The 24,592-nt window shown below is 40.4% G+C and overlaps 1 protein-coding gene and 1 long non-coding RNA gene across 3 annotated transcripts in view; one reads left to right on the top strand and one right to left on the bottom strand.

Annotated features, from left to right (window-relative positions):
- Positions 1-11,923: 11,923 nt before the first annotated feature.
- Positions 11,924-12,836, bottom strand: LOC128782508 (uncharacterized). The gene is made up of 2 exons (XR_008428816.1): positions 12,584-12,836; positions 11,924-12,180 (listed from the first exon to the last, which is right to left on the bottom strand). It is a non-coding gene; the product is annotated as an uncharacterized LOC128782508 (long non-coding RNA).
- Positions 12,837-13,058: 222 nt separating this feature from the next.
- UHRF2 (ubiquitin like with PHD and ring finger domains 2) overlaps positions 13,059-24,592 on the top strand; it is an 82,967-nt gene continuing 71,433 nt past the window's right edge. For both annotated transcript variants that reach the window (XM_053932874.1, XM_053932873.1), the window contains exon 1: positions 13,059-13,632. In XM_053932874.1, the coding sequence (XP_053788849.1) occupies positions 13,480-13,632 (153 nt within the window). In that variant the 5' untranslated portion in view covers positions 13,059-13,479. The remainder of the gene's footprint in view (positions 13,633-24,592) is intronic.

The following is a 24,592-nucleotide window of genomic DNA, read 5'->3' as shown; positions in this document are numbered from 1 at the left end:
ATTTTTCTAGACCCCTCTACTGTGTTCAGTTTTTGATTTAGGGTCTTCTTTATCTCCTAAAAATACTCCCATGATCCTAAGGGGTTTTTTATTTGCATGTTAGTCCCAGAATGGCAGCTTGGAGGGGTGGGAGGCCAGTTATCTCCAGGTAGTTTAGAGAAAACAAACAGAGCAATTAGCTGATTAACATTTCAATATAGGTACTTAGCTAGGTTGTGGTTTTTTTTTGTTTTTGTTGTTGCTGTTTTTTTTTTTTTTTTTTTTTTTTTTGGTGTTGCCATGGGAACTAAGAAGGTCCTGCCCCCATCTCTGGGGAACACGTGGAAACTGTTCATTACAGATAATATAAGATTATAATAATAAAGCAATTGATCAGCCTTCTGCAGTCATGGAGTCAATGCTAATTATTAGCCGGCTGGGGGCCTGCAGCGTCACCCTTTTGCCTATAAGAGTAATTAATATTAGTGGGTGAAAGAGGGAAAAAAAAAAGACAAAACTCTTTATTAACAAAGCAAGATACCTGCAAGGCACAGGGGAAAAAAATTGAACCTTATATCCCACCCCCACCTCACTGCATGGCCAGGAGGCAAAAATGGCGGCTGGTCTCCTTTGCCTCAGGGGAAGGGAGAGAAAAAAGGTTCACTCAGCAGCTGGGAAGCGGTTGGATTTCTGGCATTTGTCTTCTCCTCACATCAGGAGAAACTGGTAGATTTTAGTGTCATTTCTCCTGTTGGTTCAGCTTCTACGTCTCCGGTTCGGTGCTCCCCGGAGAGACCGAAGAAAAGCCAACAAAGCAAAAGCCGAAACACTTCAGCAAAAAAAAAAAGCAAAACCAAAAACAAAACCAAACCAAAACAAAAAAAAAACCCAAAACCAAAACCAAAACAAAAACAAAAAAAAAAACCCCAAAAGCCGCTGAAAGGATTCCTGGTACAGCCTCCAGGCTACGGGGAAGGCGGGAAAACCCCAACTTTTTGCTTCAAGCTAGCAAACTAATCTAACAAAAGCAACAATGTAACATGTCAGTCCACACCCGGGTGCACTCCGGAGAGTGAGGGCTTGAGCCAAACTGAGCAGGAGCCCAAGGCTCCCCACCCTACCCCAAGATCCACCTTAAAGCTGCAGCAGCCATTCCTGGGCATAACACAGATGATTAGGGCATAAAGTATCATCATAAAATCATCCCAAGACAATTTAGTAAAGAAATGGTGGTATTTTAGGTAGTAAGGGTCCAAACTATCTGGAGATTTTTAAAGGAATTGGTTTGTACTCCTGATTAAGGCAAATTTTGAGGACTGAATACAAATCTATGTTAAGACTGTGTTTACATCATTCTGTGTTTTACATGGAAACACCCACATGCATAAAAGACAATGGTACTGTAGAAAGCTCTAAGTGGCCTCATATATATAATCCTTTCATATAATTTCCAGAATAACAGAGGCTCAGATTTACAGAGACTACCACTTCTGAGTCAGAGAAAGAATGGACAAAAACACATAGAGTAGATATGCCCCCTTCCTTTTACATAACAAAGTGTGAGCAATACTAACCAGTTTTACTTTCAATTTTCTAACTTCTATGCTTACATGATGAGTTGTATGCTCATCCCATATACCTCAAAACCCCCAGTTGACCAACTAAGCGTTAATAGCACTACTTGCCACCTAAATTTCTCAAGTAGTTAGTAAATACTTTAACATTTGTCTGCCTTGCTAGAGAAGACTGGTATTATGATACACATAAAATATTTATTTATATTAAAACTATAAGCTATGTAACTATGAACACTATACTCAACACAATTGTTTTGCTCTTTAGCATCTTTTTAGAAGGATGGATGTAAAGAATGCAATATGATTAGATGTGATGAAAACATTACAGAATTAATAAACAAAAATTTGAAAGAAAATGTAACATCTCAGACATTTCAATAATGTCAAAATTGAAACACAATTAAAACCTGTAATTCTTCATAAAATCACTACATTTCCATTACAAAATGAAAGATTCCTATATGCTGCAATATATCATACTGATATAATATATATAATAATATATATAATAATATATATAATAATAATATATAATATATAATAATAATATATATAATATATATGCTATGAGTATATATCATACTCATCAAAACTGATGAGAACAATCCAAACCAAGGAAAAGGTCCTAAATCATATACAGAGCAGAGACTATCATCACATGAAGTGTTAGTTTTTACTGCAAAGATTAGTAACATCTGAAATAATTAAGGTCGACAACTTCATTATCAGCAATTAACAAGCTTTTAACAGACAAAAGTATATACTGAGTTAAATTCTTGAAGCAAGTTTGCTAGAAACAGCAGAGATGTAACAAACCATGAACTTCTGAATCAGTTCAGGAAGGGACTTATTAGAATGATGTAGTGTCCTTACTTCTTTTTACCTTTTTCACAGAAAAAATGTTTTGCAAACATATAAAAGCAGACTGTAGAAAGCAAATTAAGATTTACTTTACTTCCCTGAGCTTTAAGTACTCCACTCCATGAGCAGGTACAATGGTCCTCAGCACAGGGACTCTTCTCAATGTAAATAAAAAGAACTTTTATTAGTACTAATCAAGGCAAAACACTTGCTGCTCTATTGCCTTTAACTCTTAGACTGCTTAGTGTAAACTTCTCATTCCAGCTGTCACAGAGCCCACACTTGTGCTAACAACTTTTGCCTCAACCCTTCTAGGAGAAAAACATTGCTACAACTATCATTTTTAGTGAGTCAGAGCTGTTAGCAGTTCTGTTCCCATTATAATCAAATAGAAATATTTATGTTATGAGCTCTTACTGTCACAACTTTTTTGTATTTCATAACTTCCCTGATGGAAAGCACAGGCAATTCTACATATAGGATACCATGCTTAAGCATTGTGCATTATTTGTAACAATTATACTTAATTTGCTTTTGTTCTTTTCATCGAGTTTAAATTAGGTTAATGAAGTCAGCCATCCTGATTTTCTCTCTTCTTTCCATGCTGAAATAGTCACATTGACTTCATGGGAGTTAAGTGACACATTTCTGCTAAGCTCAGTAGAAGGACAATTTCAATTTCCTTCTTCTCTTCCTCTTTCCCAGAAGACACACAAGCACATCTGATAATAGTGAAATATCTGCACAGGTTATTACATTGCCTACAAGTCATTACAAGACTGTCCAGAAAAATAAGTCCTTAAAAAGATTTCCTTTCTTTTCCTCTTGGCTGACTGCTCCCATGCATAGCTCCTTCTTAAAACTGTGGCTCACATTTTCCTCTTTCAGTGGCTTCTTTCTACTTTCTTTGCTTGGTATGATGCTTCCGTTCTTCCACCCCCTCCTCACGTGTCCTGCACATTTGTCTCTTTGTCAAGTTAATTGTTCACTTCTTCTGCTATCACCATTACTTTATCCACATTAAGGTCATTACAGAGGTCTCCTACCGGCAAAGATAAAATTTGCAAAATGATCTACAGTATTCTTAAGAATTCAGGCAGCAGTTCAAACACCAGTACAAATATAATCTCAAGTGACCAATTATCTTTATTTTCATGCTGAAGCAACCTACCCATGGAAAACTGAAAATTCCTACATATGCAAAGGTCCCATTCTAATAGTTCCCACTTTTCATCCCATATTTTTAAACTTTTGGCTATTTTATCTCAAAAAACAAACAAACAAACAAACAAAAACATCATGGTTTTCTTTTGAATACTCCATCATAAAATAACTCAATTTTAAAACAAAATCATACTTATCATTGTGTCATTCTCAATTTATTTGTTTCATTTTAATTCACTCTTGTTCTATAGTTTTTTTCTAAGAAATCTAGCTTTGTCTTATCTCATAAAATACCATGTCAAATTTTTCTATTCAACTCTATGCTTTTTTGTCACTAATTTCTTGAGTTTGCCACCTATTAGATCTTAGCACTTTTCTCACTTCACCCATGTTTTACTTTCTTATTCTTGACTGCTTTCCTCGCTGTAATAATTCTAATAATTTTTGAGCTACTGTCACCCCCATTCCTCCTACATACTGTGCTACTCACTTAGTTTGCCCTTTAGCATTACCTAATTTTCTCAGCAGCACCACCATTGACCAAAGAGGACATTATTGCTTTCTAAATAATTTTCTCTTTTTTTTCCTCCTGTAGCCATCTGGGTTATATTCTGGAGAGTGTAAAATGTGATGAGATATGTTGGTGCCATCTATTGAGGAGGAAAACCAGCAAGTATATTGTGGAAGGGAGGAACTGAAACATGTGTAAGCATTAGTTTCCTCCTTTCCACACATATAACTTTGGGGCAGGGGTGGATAAAGAGGATATATATCAAAATAAAAAGCATATGAGAGGTAGGGAGGATTTTAGTCCTACTGTGGGCCAGACTCAGGACAGACTCTCCCAGCCAGTGAAACAGTCACCTTTCAATAAAGCAATAGAAGCAGAGGGTCTGCCATCCTTTTACATGAGGCCCTCTTAATATTTCAGATTTGTTGAACTGCAAATGATTGTTGGTTCCTACCAAGAGAATCTTGAAGGAAGTTTTTGAAAATTATGGTGCTGACTTGTAACTCCAGTGGAGGGGATATGTAAACTGTATTGAATACCTTTTTACTGTGGAAGAAAAGAGAATGGTATTAGAAAAGGTGAAACAGGAGCAATTAGGCAGGGGTGTGAAAGAGGCTTCTGCCTTGCCTTTGCCCTAAATCCTTGCATTATTTATAGGCAGGACGCGTTAATTAGAAGATGTAATTATTGTGATATTGGAGGATTTTTTGACAATGAGTAAAGATGACTAGGGGAAAATATCAAGGCATCTCCAGCAGATGCTCTAGTTCCAGTAAAACAGGGAATTAAACAAGAGATATTTGATTTGTAGTGGGCTCTCATGTTTAGTAATAACTATCTGTAAGGGTCTGCTAAGCAAAGTTAAAATACCAATTGCTGGGCCAATGGAAGAAGAGCTTTGCAGCCATTCCTACAACTCATAAAGTGTACAATTGGAGATACTAAACTGATGAATTAGTTTCTATAGATGCTAGAATATCCCCTTCCCTTGTTAGGATGAGATTTATTAATGCAAGTTAAATGCTCAAATGACTTTTTTTTTTGAAAACTCTCTATAGCTATACAAGCCACAAGAAAATTCATGGAAGGCTTGTACCTGTTTACTAATGACTCAGACCTCAGAAGAACCTGAGAATGACACGCAGGAGACAATATTTAATGTGGTAATCCCTCTTTTATGGGATTCAAAGAAACCAGCTAAAGCAAACACCATGACTCCACTTAAAAGTAGAATGCGAACCAAGAGCAGACCTGGTGACAATAAAAAAATGCCCAATCAAACAGGAAGCACATGAAGGTTTTGAGCCCTTTACAGACTCAGAGAATGGGTCAGGTTGGAAGGGAGCACAGTGGAACATCTGGTCCAATCTCCCTGTTGAAGTAGACTATCCTAGAGTACCTGGCACAGGAATGTGTCCAGATGATTCTTGAATATTGCCAGTGAGGGAGACTCCAAAAACTTTATTGGCAATCTTCTGTAGTGAGTGGCCAATCACACAGTACAGAAGATCTTCCTTGTATTCAGATAGAATTTTCTGCGCACATTACATCAGTTCCTGCACGTTATCTTGTCCTATTCCTTGGCATCACTGAGAAGAACCTGGCTCCATCTTCTTGGCACCTCCCCTTCAGATACTTACAGGCATTGGTAATGTCTCCTCTCAGTTATCTTTTTTCCAGGCTAAATACACCCAGGTCTTTCAATCTTCCATCAAAGAGTTGCAGCAGTCCGTTAATTATCTTAGTCACCCTCCACTGGACCTGCTCCAGGAGCCCCATGTCTCTCCTGTACTGAGTAGCTCAGAACTGGACACAACAATTCAGATGCAGCTTTGTCAGGGCAGGAGAATCAGGATTTGTAGAGGAGCAGGATCACCTCCCTCAACCTGCTGGCAATGCTCTTCCTAATGCACCCCAGGATAGCATTGTCTTTCTTAGCCACAAGGGCACACTGCTGGCTCATGGACAGAAACTCAGAAACTCCTGGCTCGTGGACAGGTTGTTGCGTTGACAAATGAAAAATCATTTGCATCTAGTGGGTTATACAATGCTTATTTTTCAGAAGACATTGGCTCAAAATCCCTATTCACTTGGAATAAATTGGTTGAGTATTGTAGTAATTGTGGCTGAAGTATACTTTGGCAGTTTGCAAAGAAAGGGGACATTGGAAAAGGGAGTGCTCCCAGGCCAGGGGAAATCAGACAGAAAGCCTAAACCTAGCTCTTCAAATCATCAAGCTCATAACTGTAAATTAAGAACTCCCCTGAAGGGGACCAGGGGAATCATCCTCAGCTGAGGCCCTAGTTATATTATTTCTGGGCAATGAACAGGTAATTTATAAAAATTATATAAGAGCACCTTAATTAGTACTGAATACATGCAGAGGAAAACTCAGCTTGGAACCATTAAGTGTTGTGGGTGTGGAGAAAGAGAATAGGCCTTTTTTTCTACAACACTTTTCATTTAAATTAAGAAAATAGTGGGAGACACATCAATTTCTGTATAAGTCTGAATGCCCAATTCCCTTGTTGAGGAGAGATTTTTTGGGAAAATTGAATAATCAAATAACTTTCCTGGATGAGGAAATACAAATTCAAATACCTGAATGAAAAGTCATTGAGACAAAGATTTTTATGTTACAGGAATGCAATGAGTTAGAAGAAATCTACCCAGAGGAGGTAGAGAGTGTTGTAACCTCATTGGTATGGGTAACTGAGATGCCTGGATGATCAAAGCTGGAGAGTTGTTCGATTTTGAATGGGAGAATCCAAACCCTGGATGGAAGATTCAGCTAACATGGACTCTGCTATCCCAGGGCTTCAAAACAGCCCCACTATGTCTGGCAATCAGCTGGCAAAAGAAAGCAGAAAGCTGGAAAAGGAAAATCTGAGTAGAATTTTACAACAACATATAGATTATATTCTGCCAGCAACCAATGAAGGAAGTGTCTCAGTGCTACTACAAGTCTGTTAAATTTCTTACACAATCTGAATACAGGATATCAAAGAAAATGGCACAAACAGGAAAAAAGTGAAGCAGTAATATAACTTGATTTTGTTACATTGCAAGGAAAAAGCAGCCAAAAAGCCTTGGTAAGCAGACAAAAGGAAGCCATTTGTCAGACTCTGGAGCCAAGAACTGTACAAGATCTATGAGCCTTCTTAGCAGGATGCTAAAATACCAAGTTCCTTACTGGAGCAGGGAAATGTTGAACCTAAGACTGGACCTCAATAGTGATCCTATCCAGGACCCTGAACTAGAGCTATACACTGGTGGGAGCAGCATGGTATGAAATGGAAGATGCGCAGCTGGGTATGCAGTGGTAACCTTGACCCAGGTAACAGAAGTCCAGGTTTTACAGCACAAAAAGCAGAACTAATGGCTTTACACTTGGGCTGCCAAAGGGTAAACATATGAACCGATTTAAAAAATGGTTTTGGGATAATACATGCCCATGGAGATATATGAAAAGAAAATGGATTGTTACAAGGGTCTCCTATGACGTATAAAAAAGAAATTAGTTAATTACTACAGTGTGGAAAAGCCAAAAGAAGTGGCTGTCATGCACTTGTGAAGCCCATCAACTGTCTCATTCCGTCTCGCTGCAAACCCTAGTCCAGCTCAGCAGGGGGGAGTGTGGCATAGAGGAACGGGTGCGATGAACTTGCCCAAAAATAAAGACCTTTAACAGCAAAATAACAAATGCAAAAACCACGCAGTCTCAGGAGCAAGATCCAAAGACGGGGAGAGTGGCGAGTGTAACAAGATATAGGGATATTCTGAGGATAAGGGTCCAATCATGACTGCAAACTCAAGTTCTGAACCAACTGAGAACAAGAACTGGAAACATGACTTAATATAGAATAGTTCCATTAATATATTGACTCCCATGACCACGCTCTTCTTGCCATGACTTGACTAGATGTTTCCCTTCTAATATCCTGCTTCCCATGGCCTCAGGTTGATGCCTCCTGTATATGTTACAGAGGCAAAGCTACTCTTTATCCCAGCTGGCTGTGTTCCCACAATCAGCCAGTTTGGAAACTCCCCAGTTAATACAGGGAATCAATTTGCTGACAAAACAACCAAAGAGGTAGCTGAAAAATACGTAGGAAAAAGCTGAAAGGCCTGGAACAAAAACCACATTATAGTAATCAGGACGAGCAGTTAGCCCTATCATTAAAAGTTATGAAAAATCCCAGCAGCTGATTGGTAACCTCATGTGGGCAGGTAATTGTACCTCCACAATTTAAGTATAAGATAATGGAACTAAAACATCAGGAAACACTTTGGGAAATAGAGAAATAGAAAGGAAAAGTGGAATTGCCTCAAATATCTGCTTACATCAGTAGGAATGCTGAGGTAGAGCAGCTTGTGTCTGTGGCCCAGGTTCTAAGGCTGGGATGTGTTTGTAGAAATTATTCTCCCTTTCTTAATGACACCTGGTCTTGCCTAACAGATAATGAGACCTCGAGAGATATAGACTGTAAGCAGGACATTGTAAAATCATTAGGACCCACAACATATGTAGAAAGCAATGGAATTTGGACCACACATTAACCATCAGGAGAATAAAGAAAACAGTGGGCATTAGGAGTACTAATGTTCTGTCCCTTGTGGAAGGAGTCACAACCAGCTATGGGGCGAAGTTAAACATGATGAAACTTGGAAACACCCCAATATGCAGACTATAGTGAGAGGAACTTCGGATTCTATCTTACCTATATTATCTATCTTTAGGAATAAACTAGCCATACACTATTTGACTCTACCAATGGAAACTTTAGCAAATGCAACTCACTTGGGCTTTGCTGAAATAAATGAACAGTTGCAAGCCACAGCTAAAACAACCATACAAAACAGATTGGCTCTAGATCTATTGCTGTTACATGAAGTATGTGCTTGTTTGAATTTAAACAATAGTTGTATGCACATTCCAAATGTTTAACAGGATGATCATCTAGAGAGGATAATATTGCTGGATCTCAAAGAGAATTAAGGGCAGGATAAGAAAGTAACTGGTTAAATAACCTATTTAAAACGAACTTGGATTTTCTCTGACTGGTTGGTGGGCCTCCCTTTTGCAAAGTGTAATTGTGATCATATTAATAATTGTGATTATGATGCTTGCTTTAAGCTGCTGAGAAAACATGATTTCTCATGCAACACAGGGAACTTATATGTTAGTAAAAAAGCATGGTGGGGCTTATGAAGGCTCAAAGAGAAGACAAGCTTCACCAACCTCAAAGGGTGGGAAAGTTGCCTGATGAAAAATCGTTTGTACCTGGTGAGTTAATACAATGCTTATTCTTCGAAAACCACTGGCCTGTGGAACTGCACAATACTTATCTTGTAGAAAGAAGAACTGGAAAGCAACCAGCCCAGTTGTGCCAACTTTTTACCAGTTCACCAGGTGGCCAGGTATGACTCTGGGGTCAGTGACCATCAGGGACCACCAAAGAGACCCCCAGGACAGAAGAACACAAGTGCAAAGGGGAGGGAACATATACTAATGATTTTAGGGAAATGATTATTATATGTGTGTTTATTCTGGGAAAATCAATGAATATTATGCAAAACAGGAGCTTTTTCTGTACTCAGTTTGCACAATATTTCAGAGGACACAACCCTTTGTGCATCTGGCTGAATAAAGAATGCCTGTTTCTTAATGCTACAATGGTGTTAAAGAGTTTTTATTTTTACAAATTTTTGGTAAAAATTGTTCAGCAGGATCCCCAGCTCCTTCTCAGAGATACTTTCCAGAAGGTCAGCCTCCAGCCTGCAATGGTGCAGGGGGTTGTTTCTTCCTGGGTTCAGGATCCTGCATATGCCTATATTGAGTTTCAGAGGGTTCTTCTCTGCCTGTCCCAGGGTGACTGTATGGTGCTTGTATCCCAAATCGTGTGTTCTGTTTATGCCTGATATTATGTTCTGTGCCTTCAGAACTAACTCTGAAAGTGAAGGATTGTTTTGTCTTGTTATCAGCCGGCTCACCTCCCCCCATAGTCTGTGTCTAGGAGAGGCTTAGCTGGCTTAGCTTGCTTGCTTGCTTGCTTGCTTGCTGGCTTGCTTGCTTCTACTTTTGCTTTTGCTTATTAGTTAGTTTAGCTAAGCAGTCCAATTTTTACCCTAGACTATTTCTTTTTTCCCTTCCCTTTCTCTTTCCTAAGGGAATCTGCTCTAGACCTAAACCTGAAAAACATCAAGAAACACCAAGAGTCTGCATTTTTGTGAACTGCAGCAGCCATCCTCAGCACCAGAAACTGATAGCTGAGCGACCGCTCCCAGAAGAGACTTTCTGAATTTGTCATCTCTTCAAAACCGTAAAAGAGTTTTGTCATCTAATGTTGGTTTTTGTATTAAGGAGTGTTTTACTTGTTAAATAAACAAGTTTTTTTTCCATTTCTCTCTAAAGAAATCTTTCCTGAACCAGGTGGGGGAGGGGCTGCAGAGGGTTTGCTTTCTGAGAACTCGTTCCAGAAGTCTTCTCCCAAATTTTGCCCTAAACTAAAACACTGCCAAACTCTCCAGCTGTCCAAGTTGAGAATTAAAGGAACTTTCCCTGCAGTAGGGATGAAAGTGAAGGGATCTTTCCCAGCAGAGAGGTGTGTAAGGTTTGTAAATTGCATGAACAGCTGTAAAAACCTCACCAGCTTCCTGGTGCCCTGTAATATAAAAGAAGAGGTCAGCTCTGCAAAAGCACATGTGGCTCTCTACCCTTCAGATAGTTTTTGATACGTGACCACAGAGCTTATTTGTACATCTTGGCAAATGTCACAGGCAACCCATGCATTTACGCCATCAAAGCTAATTTTGGTGAAGAATTTAAAAAGGAACTGTCTAGACCAAGGAGATACATAGTAACTCATCAGCAATGAGTTACTACACTCTTTAAGAGACTCACATGTAATATGGTAAAAAGCATGGTTACCAAATAAAGGATAGCTGAAACAATTGTGTTTACTAGTGGTACTTATTGTTTATTGTGTCTTAAGTGTATGCATATAAATATGGAAGCATGTAAAAATGTACTTTCTAGAACATACCCAATAATGATGATGACTAGTATCAGTGCTAAATGATTCTCAAATTTCATTATTGCAAAGAACAGTAAGAGGGGTGCTACCATAATTACAAGAGAAAAGATACAGTGGGACTTGCTGGTGTGGGGAAAACCCTTGGAACTTGAGAAAAAACAAGAGGAGATGTTTTTTGATAAAACAAATGAGCCTCAAATGGTCTCAAATTCAGATTGAGAAACTTAGGTCTCAAATGGAGAATCATGAATGATGAATGATTTAAGGAAAAGATTTTGCAGAGTGAATAACTGAGAACAACAGATAAGTAGGAAACTGTCTGGCAGTATATAATAAATTTTACTTGAGTTAGCAAAATCAGCTAAACCCATGTCCTTTAGATTAACTTAGCTCATTATTGCATGAAAACTACACCTCTAAAGTTTAGGCTACCCACCTCTAGCTGAAGTCCCTCACACACTGAACATGAGCAATACATTTAAAATAGAATGGTCAAAAGATCATAGAATCATAAAAATCGTTTGGTTTGGAAGGGACTTTAAAAACCATATCATTTCAGTCTCACTGTGATGGGCAAGGGTACCTCCACTAGCCCAGGTTCCTCAATGTCCCATCCAAACTGACTTTGAACACTTTCAGGGATGAAGTATCCACAACTTCTCTGGGCAACCTGTATTTCTGTCTCATCATCCCCACAGTAAAAGATTTCTTCTATATATCTAACCTAAATTTCCTTTCTTTGAGTTCAATGGCTATTAAATAGGCATGTAATTAGAAATTAGGCATGATTGTACTTCTGTGCTTCATATACTTTATGAAAGTATAAATTTTCAGCCTGACTGTAGCTGATTTTGTGGGTTCACCTCTGCACAAATATGAAATAAGCAAATATCTCCTATGGGTCAGCTTCTTACACAAAAGACAGAAGAACCTGTATTTGGGACAACACTGCCAGTGAGTAGGCTGGAGGAGTTCACCAGGAAGGGACCCAGTGGGGAAGGCTGGTGACATCCCAGACTGCTTCATGTCACACTCAGCAATGAAAGCTGGGCTAAGAAGGAGAAAGAGCAGGGTATTAGGAGTTAAGGTTCTTGTCTTCTTAAGCAACCTTTAAACATGACAAAGCTCTGGTTTTGTAGAAATGGATAAATTCCACGTGCCTGTCAATTTTATGTACTGAAATACTTCATCATTTTGTTTTGTGTGCACAGCTTTTGGTTATAACTAAATTTTAATAGTTTTAATTAGACTCTTGCTATTTAGATATCCATTTTCTCACTTTCAACCTTCTTTCTTTGTTCTTCACCTTCCTGTGGCAGAGTGACCAAAGAAATGTGTGGCGTCCAGCTGCCCAGCAGTGCTAGCCCACAACAGCTACGTAACTCCAGATTTGCCTGAATTTGCAATTTGCAGAATTACCCAATGCAGAAAAATACAGAGAGCCAAATGCACACCAGATTCGGGGCGTAAACGAAGCTTCTTCTTGCCTTCTCTAGTATCCCCCCGTTTTTTGCATCGACCGCCAGTATTAATCTGTATCTTTGGAGTAGGGTTACATGTAGCTCTGTCAATGCAAGGTTACATGTATCTTTATGTCCCAGGAAGCGCCGGTCCCGGTTGCCCATGGATGCCGGGGGCTGCCCGGCCCGCCAGCCCCGGGCACAGGGCCCTCACAGCCCTCGCTGCCGCGCGTGCCGCCATGGAGACGCCAACGGCCGCTTCGCCGGCGCGCGCCAACCCCTCCCCCTGCAGGCCGCGCGCCGGCCGGGCACAGCGCGCGGGGCGGAGCGGGCGGGGCCGGCGGGCGGCCGCAGCGCGCGGCGGGAGGGGGCGTGGTAGTGCCGCGTGCCCGGCTCGCTCCCCCCGCCCCCGCTCCGGCGTGTTGTCTGCACGGCCGCGGCCGGGCGCTCTCGCGAGATCGGCGTTGGCGCCGTGACCTCCATGTGAGCGCGGTAGCGCTCCCCGGTAAACAGTGCCCGGGCCGGGCGATGGCTTCCGGCGCATCCCCGTAGCCCGGCCCGCCGCCGGCCCGCGGGGACCCGCCGCGATCTGTCCTGCCTCGGCGGGATCGGGGAGCGCCGTGGGAACTGCTCGGCTCTCCTTCCTTCTCCCGCACCCCGCCGAGCGGGACGGGCGGCCCGGATTGCGGGCGGGAGGGTCGCGCCCGCTCCGCGGGGTTTGAAATTCCTGCCCCGTCAGGCCAGACAAAGAGCCGGCTAGCGTCCGGACCCCTCCCCGGCACCTCCCGCGCCGTGGGCGCTCACCCGCGGAGCGGACCCCGTTCCCACCCCCTGCCTGGGTCTCCCATCCTTTGCCCGCGGCCGGCCGAGCGCGGGGGAGGGCGCGCACCATGTGGATCCAGGTCCGCACCATCGACGGCACGGAGACCCAGACCATCGACGACCTGAGCCGTCTCACCAAGATCGAGTGCCTGCGGGAGAAGATCGAGGAGACCTTCCGCGTGAGCCCCGACCGCCAGCGGCTCTTCTACCGGGGCAAGCAGGTGAGTCGGGAACTCCGCTATGCAGCCGGACCCTCGGAGGTCTCCCCTAATCCCGGGCCCGGCCCTTTGTGCGGCTCAGGGGTCCCCGTCTCCACCCATGTGCTGTTCTATGAGCTCCCGCTTTTGTTTACTCCTGGGTCTGGGAGGAAGGGAGGGCAGCGGGGAGCCCGCCGTGACAGAATGCTCCAGGACCCCCGTTGTCCCCGATGAAGTAAAAACCGCTGGGAGTAAAACCCCTCACCTGGTGAGACCCCTTTGTGTGTTTGTTTTCCCACCTGAGCGGCGAGAGGCTCCTCCCTCGGCTCCCGCCTTCATCCTGCCCAAGTGACAGAGTAGCCGGAGGGATGCGGGGGGAAGAAGAGAGCTACCCTGCTCTCCTCCGCCCTGCCGCATCCCGGCCGGATAGGGCGGGAAGCGAGCCGACGCGAGCGGTTTCCAGGGAAAACGCCGCCCCGGGTCCGCACGTGGCGGGGCCAGGAGAGGCGGCGGCGCGGGGTTACTGGCGCGGGCAGAAGTTCTGATGCCACGGTGTCCTCGACTTGTGAGTCCCGGCGTGTCCCGGGCGGAATAAAGGCGACTGTTGGTAGTCCAGCGAGGCGCTTCATCCCCACCACGAGAAGCCGCTATGTCAGGGGTGACTGGCTGGAATTGTTCTGAGGTGGTACCTCCCCTCCCCTGGGGTGATGGAAAGATTTTGTTCCGAATAGGTCGCCTCAGGCTGTAACTTCGCTGATGGGTGTAACCTTTGAAGCCGCGTTGCGTAAACGACGAGGTGTGCGCAGTGCTCGGGCAGTGAAAGTGAAGCATAGCTATTACCTGATGTGGAAGGCACCGAATATGTGGTACATTGCAGGGAAAGTGACTCCGAAGATGCATCTTCTTACAGCAGATGAGTGTTGAAGAGTTCACCTGAGTAATGCACAGCAGTGAGATTGCTGCCTCAAGAGAGATAAAGTGTGTATCTTTACAAACATGTAGAGAAAACTTAAAAAAATAGAAATTTAATTGTTAACCAGGAGGTAAGCATTAATGGCTAGATGCTAAGCCTAGATTTTGAACCAATAGCAAATGACTAGATTTTTGTGTTCTACAGATTAGTGACAGTGAGCACTTGTGAGAGCTGGTCTCTAAGGAACATTATGTAGAAATATGTGTTTTTCTGAAGGGGCCAAATCAAGGAACATGAGTCTTGGAGTTGTGTATCCTGCTTAGCTTTTTTCTGTGCTAGCACACTTCTTTGGGTATAGATGTTTATGTGGGGCAAACCCAAGGTTTTTAGCTCAAATTCTTTATCTGATAAGCAGGGAAGATGAGCCTGTAATGAATTGTGCTTTCCTGTGTAATCTGACAGTGGCCAGACCAATTAGTGTGAACATTTTAGTTAAAAGATGTCTTGCTTGAGAAAACGGGATAGTGAAATATTATAGCTGAAGTTGCCTACATAAGCAGCATGTGTGAGTTTGATTCTTAGTATATCCAGTTTAGGACACAGTTGGGATCATGTTAGTGAAGAGTTAGGTAATTGGGTTTTTATAGTTCACTCCCCATAAACGTTATTTTTTTTGAAATTACCATGATTAATTCTGAAGTTTCCTTCTTGATTATGGGTTGCTTTTCTGTTTCCATGGTGCTCATAAGAAAAAAGATCAGAAAGGTTGCTCTTGCACAAGTAAAACTGGATGTTGATAACATTAAGCTAAATAATTTCATTCTCTTAGGGCTGTGATAAAATAAAATAATATTTATTTTAATATTAAGAATAAAAAAGGTCACTTTAGTTAAATGTGAGATGAACAGAAAGGAGTATATTAAGGTGAAAACTTAAAAACCTCCTGAAGATTACTGTATGTGTTGTAAAAAATATTATCTCGGTGAAATCCTTTTCTTGTTTTATCTGGTTAGTGCTCAGTATGGTTAAATCTGTACTCTGCTAGTAGAACCATGACTCTGCTACTGAATGCTGCTTACTGTAGTCTGTCTGGTAACTTCTAGAAATCCTTGGATCTTGCAAGTGATGGGAAGCCTGGCTAAGTAATGCCCTCCTAAAAATGGTAGAAACCTAAGTGAGTCATTGTTTATGGGCTGAATTTCAACAGCATCATGTTCTTAGCTTGCAGTAGAGAACAATTTCAACTAAGATTTTGAGCTGGAGCCATAATTTTGCAGTTTTTTAGAGTCTCTGTGTCCAGTTAATGTAGTTAATGTGCTATACTGTAGTTTGCTGTTGTCTGATCTTCAAAGATAAATCCAAGAACTTAAGTGGTCAGTACTTCTCATGTCTGTTTTTAAGAGTTAAAATACCCTAGAACTACTGGAGGAAACCTAGTGTTGTCATTAATGTAGTACTTTGTGTTACTGTTGTGTTGGTTTTTTTTTCTTGTCGATGCCAGGAATAGCACTACTTTGTTGAATAGGTTGGCATCTTTTACTGCCAGAAGGACCTACCATTCACATACAACACTGTAGACTGACCAAGATAATATTACTCTATAACATGTACAGGGCATCATGTGCTCTATGGTGCTCCACATTTCTGCCGAGCTGAATGACTTTACTAGCCACAGAAGTCAAGGCAAGTTCTAGTTTGAGGTGGAACTTTCAGGCAAATTTTTTTTTTATTCTTAACTTTGCAGTTAGCCAGAGAAGTCTACTGAACATAGAAACCTGCAGTGATGTCTCTTGCTTTCCCTCTTGAAGATGATGGATTGTTATCTGGAAGGATTTTCCTACAGGGCCACAAATATTTCCTTATGCTGGAATAAAATGTATTTTAACCTTGCCCCACTACAGACTATTCACATCTAATATTTTTCTGTGTTATGTGTTAACTTTGAGTAAACTCATTCTTAGAGAAATTCAGAAAAAGCAAGACGACAGTCTGATTTCCAGTAGCATATTCTTTCTGCTTAATTGGAAAGCATGTGAAGTTGTTCTTGTGAATAGAAATTCTCAGTTTATTCATGAAAGTGAAGGAGATATCTTTGCATTTTGACATACCAGAGCAGATTTTCTGTAGAGCCAAGTTACAATCATGGTGGGATTTCTAGTTTCTTTCAGTTACAATACTGGAAAAATAAGAGCAGTAAAAATACATGGAAGTTTACACCAGAGAGCTTGAGGTTTTCTGTAATACTGTAAGAGTATTAATACCTACTTATGTTTTGCATATAACTAAACATGCACAGTCTTGTATTTCAGCAATATCTACTGTTTGTGGAAGATAAGAACTGATGTCTTTTGTTGGCTTCTCTCATCATCCCATCCCACCCTGTTGGAATTTGAACACAGTGAAAATTTGTAAATGACTACAGTTAAAAAACCCCATTATCTCAGTATCTTTTCCATAGTGCTCACCAAAGTAGGGAAAAAAAAACACTGGAGTCTCAAGGCTTTTTTGCCAATATACGTAGGAGTCAGTGATTGAAATTACTTTTGAAGTCATTAATCTTGTTGGTGAGGAAACCACTCCTAAGCTGTTTCATGGGAGACTGAAGTCAGCAGGGGGAGGTGAGAATATTGAAGCTGTTTATTTACTTGAGGTGAAAATTGCTGCAAATCAGGCCTACTTCACTAGAAGAAATTCAGCTCTGCTTTTGTGTACAAAGTGTGGAAGTATGCGTTGTGTTACTTAGCTGTGCAAGTTGAATATTTAGTTTGTCAGACCCACACTGTAATGTCCAAGTATTTGGGTTTTGTTTTCTGTAAAATTTAAGTGAAACAATAGAGGGGTAAGAGGAGTGGAGGAACTTTAGCTTTGCATGAGAACATGCTTGTGGTAAAGTAGCTTCAGTAAAACACACAGTTAAAAATCTGGCGATAGGGCATGAGACCTCTAGCTTCTGGGTAACCTGGGTGGGCACATGAATAGTGGTGGAATCTCATGTGAGTTCAAGCTTCCAAACTTCAGATTTGTATACTGTATGTTTAAGTCCTTCTTAATACTTATGACTTAGGAAATTCCTGAAAGCTAGAAAAGCAGTACTTGTGAAGTCTTTCCCTCAGGAATGGGAGTGCTAAGCCTATTCATAGAACAATTGAGTTTCTTAGCACAGACTCTTCCCAGCTTTATTTTGCTTGGAAAATTGTAAATATTTTCAGCTGAAGCTGTCCAAACCCCATCTGCTTCAGGCAGAAATCTGGGGTGAGAAATCTTCAGCTGGAGCAGTTAAGTTTTTTAATTTTAGAGAAACAGTTTGAAGAAACCTTAGAAGGGAAGTAATTGCCTTTCTTTGAGGAAGCTGGTAACAAGTAGCTCTGTAGTGTGAGGAGAGTCATCTGGAGTCTTCAGGTCAGATATGATCAGACTGCATGCCAGAATTCCCAACATAGTGAATTCATGGTGTATACTCAAAACTTACCTGATAGTAGGTTTGGTAGGCCTTTATTATACGATTGCAGAAGTTTACTGAAATCATCTTTTTGTTAAATTGTTACTGTAAAGCTACTAATGTAATTTACAATTCTTGGATCTGATTGTCTTTATTATTTAAAGCACCTAAACAAACTGAAGGCAAAGCAAAGAAACATAGGTGAAAACGGAATACTTTATACTGTTTTGTATGTATTATTTAAGTATTAGGAATCTGAAAGAGCATTATGTAAACTCTAAGAAATTACAGCCATCTTTAGGTCTGTATTTTATGGCATATATTTACTTCCAGAATCACAGAATATGCTGAGTTGGAAGGGACCCACAGGTATCATCAAATCCAACTCTTTGTCCTGCACAGGACATCCCCAAGAGTCACATTGCACACTTGAGTCACACATTCATGTAATTTATTTAGGATAGTTTAGTACATGTACTTTTTAAAATTAATCTGGAAGCTCTTAGAAAAGGAATATTTTTTATATTATAAAGAACTCCAGAAACCCTTAGATGCAGAATGCAAGGTCTGCACTGACAACTAGATTATGACAATTTTCCATGATAATATGTAATCAAATGTTGATATCAATAATACAGATAGTTATGAGAGAATTCTATTCTTTAAAAGCTATTAATTAAATCTCTGCTCTTAATGATTTAACTGTAAAATTATGGTTATTGGATTTTTTTTTGTGTGATTTTTAGATTTTTGTTGTTGATTATGGAAGCTTGAGATAATAACCAGTTCTTCATTACAGGTGTCCTCACAAGCTGCAGATAGTCATTTGCTCTCGCTGGCACCACTGTTGCTGAACTTCAGTTGCCTTTGCTATAGAAACCCCTACCATCATACAGGAGGTACTTGACCCTTCTCATCTAATCAGCGCAGGGATGGATGATTCTTTCCATGCTGCTGAGGATCTTTATGCAGCTATATATTTTGACGTGCTTGCTTTTTTAAAAAAAAATTAATAACAGTATCAAATAACATCAAAGAGCATCCAGAAGACACCATGAACTTCTATTTACTTAATTAGAAAGCTCCTTAGAATGGCAAAAGAAGAGAAACCTTGCTGCTCTAACTTTCAGCTAGACGTTAATGAGCAAATGTTCCTTTAATGGGACTTAGAGTTTTATTCAAGAAGAAACTACCATATCTAAATTAACTTTTTTTCTGTATCTTGATAACAAAGGAATAAATAATTTTCAAACCATAAACTGCTTTTTAAAAAGTTTAACTTGGAAGAGGTGCAGGCTTGAACTCCCTGAAGTCATTAGTTGAGGCTGAAAGTAGATACCTTCACTGTGATTTTCTTATAAAGAAGCCTTGCAGCTCTTGACTTTCGCTGGTTTTGTTTTGGTACTAATCTTTTGCACTGGTATCTATTTTGAATTGTATTTATTTCAGACCAAAAGGTAAAATATGTTGGTACCACCTCTACACTCTGCAAATAGTTTTGTAGAAAAGGTGTAAAACCCTCTTGTTTATTGGAGAATGCAGGCTTTTTATCTTAATTTTAGATACAGAGCTTCAGGAAAAGTGTCAATGTCTTCTCAGAGAAAGCTAGTCTTGTTAATTGAGTATGAAGATGACTAATGTACATTTATCATTATGTTTATACCAAGATTGATGTGTAATTGCAGACTGTATCAGCAACAAGATTCTGTAATTTGTTTCTATGTTGTGTAGCTTATTATAGCATGCCAAACTTCCTCTTTGTGGGGAGAGTTGAACAAACACAGCATATTTACACTGTGGTACGATCAAACTCTTTGGTTGAAACTGCATTTGTAGAAAAGCCTTTTTTACATTATGAAAGCTTCCATATTCTTCTTACCTAGGAATTATTTTTGCTGTATACTTTCTGTTGAGACTGTGGGAATCTCTCTGAGACTATGATACCTACTTAATATATGGCTAATTTGTAAGTAATTTGGCACTATCCAGTGTTATGACTGCCTTATTCCTTGTGTCCAGGACAGGTCCTTAGCTGTTGTGTAACACACATATGCAGTTAAAAGAGAGCATATTCTCTGATAGAAAGGCTAGTTTGTGTGACCTTGTTGGGATTTTTGATGGCATCACATCTTCAAACGTTCGTGTAGGCTGCTTTGAAATGTGAGTCTTGTGGCAAAAACTTGACAGAGCTGAGTCTAATTTGGATCATATTCTCCAGACACTAATAACTCCTTAGGTTACTGTGTTATGAAATGTTGTGGTCTGTCTGTATTCTGTTTTGGAGAAATACGGATCTAGAACCTGTCAGAGAACTTGGTTTTTCAGGTAATTCACCTACTCATGTGTTTCTCTTTGCACAGCAATGATTTTATTTTTTTTTAAATATTTTTAATTGACGAGTAAATTCTCCTTCTTGAAACGAGGGAATTGTCTGTCATTTGCATTTATTTTTTAACAGCAAGCTATGAAATCCAAATCAAGACAAAAGTACTAGTAAGTCTAACCTGGGATTTCTTTTTTTTTATTTCTGAGGGTGACCCATGGTTTCTTTGATACATCTTTTCAAACACAATTGAAGTTATTTCCTATTTAGAAAAGTAAATCTGTATTGTAGTTAGATTCTGTGTAAGATTAGTAGGTGTAGCTATTTGGTTTGTATTAGGATCTCTGCTAAAAATAAGGAGGGGAGAGTTAGGAGAAAACTTGCAGGAGTACCAGAGTAAAACCAGTATGAACAGAATGTGTTTATGTCTTGCAGAGTATGTAAAAACCTCAGTTAAATGTGGAGAAAGTATATTGAAGCCCAGGCCTACGCTTCAGAACTGGTCTGCTGTAGACATGTGAGAAGGAGCCTGTAAACATTGTAGATGTGCAGTCTCTGCTTAAAGATGTTTGCCTTCTTATCCTCTTGATATAATGGATTGTTTGAGGAGTTACATTGTTCAGGGCTGGAAATACCTTGGGCATTCAACAGTTACTGATACATGTCTAAAACACTTCACTGATGGCATCAAAACTGCCCCATGTGACAGAAGAATGTGGGATGTTTTAGTAGAATGATCACCAGACAAAATATTTTTTGACAGAGCAGACTGTATAGAACCTGTAATAAATATTGTTAAAACTACAGTTGCTTGAGGAGGAGGTGCATCTCTTGGAGTTTCATACACTTAAGTGAGCCTATATTAAATCTGCAAAGACAGTAACTTTCTTAGGCGGTTGGCTACTAGATTGCCCCTTTATTTTGCTTTTGTCTCTGTTGTACTGAGACAACTGTACTTCCCTGTGAAACAGTGTCACTACACAGTTACTGTAAAAACCTGACCATGTGCCTACTACTCTGAATGTGGTTAATCCATGTATTTAAAGATACCAGAGTCCTTAAGCATTCTTTTGACTAGAATCCAGGTGGAGGTACAGTTTTTCCATGTGAAATTAAAAATACTGATCACGTTCTCTTTCAGCTTTGAAAATGTAAGCAAACTGAGCACACTCTGAGAATGGCTGAAGTCCATAAACTAAGGGTCCAGTGTTGGGTAGTAAAGGTTATTGAATTGTTTTTGTCCTGAGCCGATCCCAGTGCCCAAAATTCACTGTTACATGCTGAAAAGCTGATTTTGAGTTTTCTGTTACTAGGTGCTGGTTAGAGGTATGTTTGAATGTTTCTGTGGAATTTAATTCCAACACCCTACTTCAGGCAGCAAAAGTTAGGTTTGTACATCAATCTTCAGATGGAAAATATATGAAGTTCTGGAAGTCCACTTTGCTTGCTTCCAATATATACCCAACTGTAAGTTACAGATTCTTGATTTTTCAGACTAATACCCCCCGGATAACTTCTAGCAAACTCCTAACCAAGTTTTTTTACTGAACTTGAGCTTGAAGATCTTTACTCTTAGACATTTCCTGTTAAATTTGCCAGGTGCATGTAATGCCTGTGCAGAATAAGATTGATGTCACTTAATTTTTCATTCTACTTTGTTAATTAAAGCACTCATCTGCATTCATTATAGTTTATTTCATCTGTATTGCTAGATACAGGTGCCTTTCTTGGAAAAGAAAACCTCAGAAGATGCTTAAAGGCACACTTTCATAAGTGATTAAAGATCTTGATTGTCAAGGAGAATGTCTGTATTAAGGTCACCTGGCTCCTGGATCACACATTAAGATGTAAGAATTACTATGTGGAGGTCTCTGTACCTGCTGTAGAAGCCATAATGAATTGTCCTTTTGCTGGGACTTGTAGTTAGTGTGATAGTAATTGGTAAATTGTTTGTCAGGCAATTTTTTTTACCCAAGTAATGCAGTATCATATCACACTCTGCATGATTATTCATGTTCATGTAAGTGCAGCTTCTACGTGCTTTTAACATAATTTGTGGGTTGATGTTTCAGGACAGTTCTTCTAACAGTAATAGTAGGTAGGTATCAATTCCAGTATTGCATTTCTGTGGCTGCTCTTGTGTAGCAGTGTAAGCATAGTGCTGTGTTACCTTTAAGTATTTATAAAAACCTTCTCTAGGACTGTTTTGAAATTGATAGTGTCTGTAATGCATGATGATGAAAATACATTTGGAAGATGTAACTGTTTATCAACTTACATGTATTTAGAATAGTGAGAGTGTTAGATACAGTAAAGCTAGTTGCTCTTTAGTGTCCTTTTATTCATGTTAATGAAGCCTTAAAGGCTTTTGAAGCATGCCAGTCTTTAAGAGGAATTGAAACTGAAAGTGAAATCTATTGCTAAGGAAAAAAATGCATCTTTTTCTTACGGCAGTAGGATTAGAAGAGCTAGTAAAATTTCATAAATGAAATCGCCTGTTCAGTTACTTTTGTTCTAGGACATATATAATCACCCATTAACAAATAATAGCTGAGTTTAAGGAGATTAATTATCTGATACTTGTGTGATTACTTTTGTTTCTCATTTGCATATATAAGCTTGTGATTGACAAGTGACCTTAAATGTGTCTTTAACATGTAATGTTTGTTTATTTTCTTTTAATGTGCTGTCTAGGCAAACATGTTTTTAGGGAATCTTTTTAGTGTCTTTATGCAGCAGAATGAGATAAAATTGTCTATTGTAATTCAAGAAAAACCATCATAAAACCATCAGAAAAACCATCTGCTCTCCTGTGTGAAATGGATTTCTATAAACACTGTTTTCCAACTTTGTTACTCCAAGGAATTCAGTTGTCAGTGATGAAGTAATAGGTAGGCACAGGTATACTTGCAGATTCACATATCAGTTCTTGCAAGTCAAAAAGCAGCTGATTGATTCTTGCAAGTCAAAAAGCTGGTTGAGTTTCTGTGGTATTCTACTTTGATTCTAGAAGCAGACACTGTTGCAGTGTATTGACTTGGTCTAAATTTATTCAGTTGCTCATACTCAGGAACATACTTCTTGTTCATACAGGAGCTCTTTCCCTATCACATTAGGAGACATGTGAAGTATGCTTATAGTAATCTTACGTCTGTTACTGTGCTTTGAGACTTAAGTGTGACCTCGTTAGTCATAGAATAATCTGGTGTCATAAAATATTCCTGCAGAGAGTATAAGTGTTAAAAACAGAGGGGAAAAAACAAGCCACAATCACTTCGGCAGATCATAGAATCATAGAATGGTTTGGGTTTGAACAGACTGTAAAGATCATCTTGTTCCAAATACCCAGCCATGGGCAGGGGCACCTTTCACTGACCAGACTGCTTAGAGCCCCCATCCAGTCTCTCCTTGAACACTTCCAGGAATGGGGCATCCACAGCTTCTCCAGGCAACCTGTTTCAGTGTCTCACCACCCTCTGTAAAGAATTTCTTCCTAATATCTAATCTGAACCAGTTCTCTTTCAGGTTTGAAGCCATTGCCTCTTTTTCTGTTACTACATGCCTTTATTAAAGATTCCTCGCCATCTTGTAGGCTCCCTTTGGGAACTGGAAGTTTGCATTAGGTGGCCCTTAAGCCTTCTCTTCTGCAGGCTGAAAAATTTCAATTTCCTTGTAGGAGAGATGCTCCATCTCCGTCCTGCCAATCATGCTTTTGGCCTCCTCTGGACTCACTCCAACAGGTCCATGTTCTTCCTGTGCTGGGACCCCAGAGCTGATGCAGCACTGCAGGTGGGGTCTCAGCAGAGCAGAGCAGAGGGGCAGAATCCCCTCCCTGGCCCTGCTGCCCACACTGCTCTGGATGCAGCCCAGGACACGTTTGGCTTTCCAGGCTGTGAGTGCCCATGGCTGGGTCAGGTCCAGCCTCCCACCCACCAGCACCCCCAAGTCCTTCTCAGCAGGGCTGCTCTGACCTGTTCATCCCCAGCCTGTGGTATTGGGGAATTGCTCTGACCAGGTGCAGCACCTTACACTTGATCTTATTAAACCTCATGAGATTCCCATGGACCCACTTCTCCAGCCTGTCCAGGTCCCTCTGGACATCCCATCCTTCAGGTGTGTTAACAACACCACTCAGCTTGGTGTCATCTGCAAACTTGCTGAGAGTGCACTCAATTCCATGGCCTGCATCATTAAGGAATATTAATAAGATTTGGACTTTGAGGCATTGACTACTACCCTCTGGATGCCACCATCCAACCACTTTCTCAACCACTTAATAGTCGAATTTTTTTACATTTATTCTGTAAAT

The sequence above is a fragment of the Vidua chalybeata genome, chromosome Z, assembly GCF_026979565.1.
Source record: "Vidua chalybeata isolate OUT-0048 chromosome Z, bVidCha1 merged haplotype, whole genome shotgun sequence".
NCBI lineage: Eukaryota > Metazoa > Chordata > Aves > Passeriformes > Viduidae > Vidua > Vidua chalybeata.
The sequence above is the reverse complement of the archived record's forward strand: the minus strand, read 5'-3'. Positions and strand labels throughout refer to the sequence as shown.